At 55.5% G+C, this 1,641-nt stretch overlaps 1 protein-coding gene across 1 annotated transcript in view; it reads left to right on the forward strand.

Moving 5' to 3' along the window:
- The window catches only part of EDA (ectodysplasin A), a gene marked incomplete at its 5' end in the record, with an annotated part of 25,662 nt that overhangs the window by 19,337 nt on the left and 4,684 nt on the right, over positions 1-1,641 (forward strand). The window contains 3 exons of the mRNA XM_010141632.1: positions 135-314; positions 704-738; positions 1,126-1,177. Coding sequence (XP_010139934.1) covers positions 135-314; positions 704-738; positions 1,126-1,177 — 267 coding nt within the window. The remainder of the gene's footprint in view (positions 1-134; positions 315-703; positions 739-1,125; positions 1,178-1,641) is intronic.

Here is a 1,641-nt window from a genome sequence, read left to right on the forward strand (position 1 = left end):
TGTCCCTGCCCTCCAGCCAGCAGTGAACCATCCCCAATCTCCTGCTTTCCTTGTTCCCAGGGCTTTCCTGTAGGCAAAGGACCATCCCATGCTCAGCGGGTGGAGAAGCTCACGTCTGACCTTCTGTTTTTCAGGCAAGAAGGCTGGTCCTCCAGGGCCCAACGGTCCCCAAGGACCACCAGGTCCTCCAGGGCCCCAGGGTCCTCCCGGCATTCCCGGCATCCCGGGGATTCCCGGCACAACCGTGATGGGACCACCAGGCCCCCCTGGCCCCCCGGGCCCTCAGGGACCACCTGGGCTGCAGGGCCCCTCAGGTAACTGGTTTGTCCTCTGCTCTGCTCAGAGCCTTTCACGCCACCGTGACCGGGACGGCTCAGCCAGCCTCGGAGCGGCACGAACCGAGGCAGCCCATCAGGAAAAGGGATGTGCCATTGGTCCTGCGAGTGGAAACGGGATGAATAACATTGGGGAATTTTGACAATGTTAGAGGGAAATAGAGGAATAAAATAGGGAAAAGTAGAAATAATCTTTTTTGTGTGCTTTCTGACGTTAAGCTGCACCCCGTAGCGCTGGTACTGTCCTCCTGCCATTGTACAAACGGGGGGTTGATGGTTGTTACGGGTTAAGAGGAGTTTCATTTACGGGGTGTTCAGTGCGGCTCTTTGCAGCTTCTTCCTCAACGATGTGAAATTGCATTTTGCAGGTGCCACAGACAAGGCTGGCTCCAGAGACATCCAGGTTGGTTGATCTTCCTTTGAAGGGCAAAGCCCAGCTCTGGCTGGATTTCTGTGAACATCACTGGCTGTGTTTGCTAATGTCACGTTTGATGGTACAGCTCCGAAAAACCCCCACCCCGTCCTGTGTGTGCTAAGTTAGAGCTACCCAGAGTGACTCCCTGAGCTCACCCTGTTTGTTGCCCAGAATAAAGCCACGATAACCTGCTGTGGGCTTCTCCCCTCTCCTCCACTGCCTAGACACGCTGTTGGCAGCTGCTCTGATCTTTATTTACGAAAAGCATTAATGATTTTGGGGTGCTGTCATGCCCCTGTGCTGGTCAGCAGTCGAGTGACTGTAGAATGGTACAGCGTTTCCCGTTAATTTCCATCCCTGTGGTCTCCTTTGCAGCCAGCTGTTGTCCACCTGCAAGGCCAAGGCTCAGCAATCCAAGTGAAGAATGGTAAGGATTTCATGATGTTGGTGCTTACTGAAAAGAGCCCATCCCGCACCCGTAGCCTCGTATCTGAGTCCAAGTCCTCTATAACACAGGTCCCAGATTATCCCTGCTGCTGGCCTCCCTCCGAGATAAAATCACAGGCTGGGTTGGGTGGGAAGGGACCCTCAGAGTTCCCTCAGTCCAACCCCCTGCAGGGAGCAGGGACATCTGCACCCAGAGCAGGGTGCTCAGAGCCCCAAGCGCCAGCCTGACCTGGGATGGTGCCAGCGATGGGGCTGCTCCCACGTCTCGGGGCAGCCTGGGCCAGGGGCTCACCATCCTCAGCAGCAAACATTTCTTCCTTTAGTCTGATTTAGGCTGACAGTCTCATTCCCCTGCCCAGACCCCATCTGTTGAGTCTCCGTTCCTGTTGCCCCTGCGCTCCTGTTGATCTCCCAGATGATATATCTCACTAACTCTGTCCTGCT

The sequence above is a fragment of the Buceros rhinoceros genome, unplaced genomic scaffold (genome assembly GCF_000710305.1).
Source record: "Buceros rhinoceros silvestris isolate BGI_N320 unplaced genomic scaffold, ASM71030v1 scaffold26928, whole genome shotgun sequence".
NCBI classification, from domain to species: Eukaryota; Metazoa; Chordata; class Aves; order Bucerotiformes; family Bucerotidae; genus Buceros; species Buceros rhinoceros.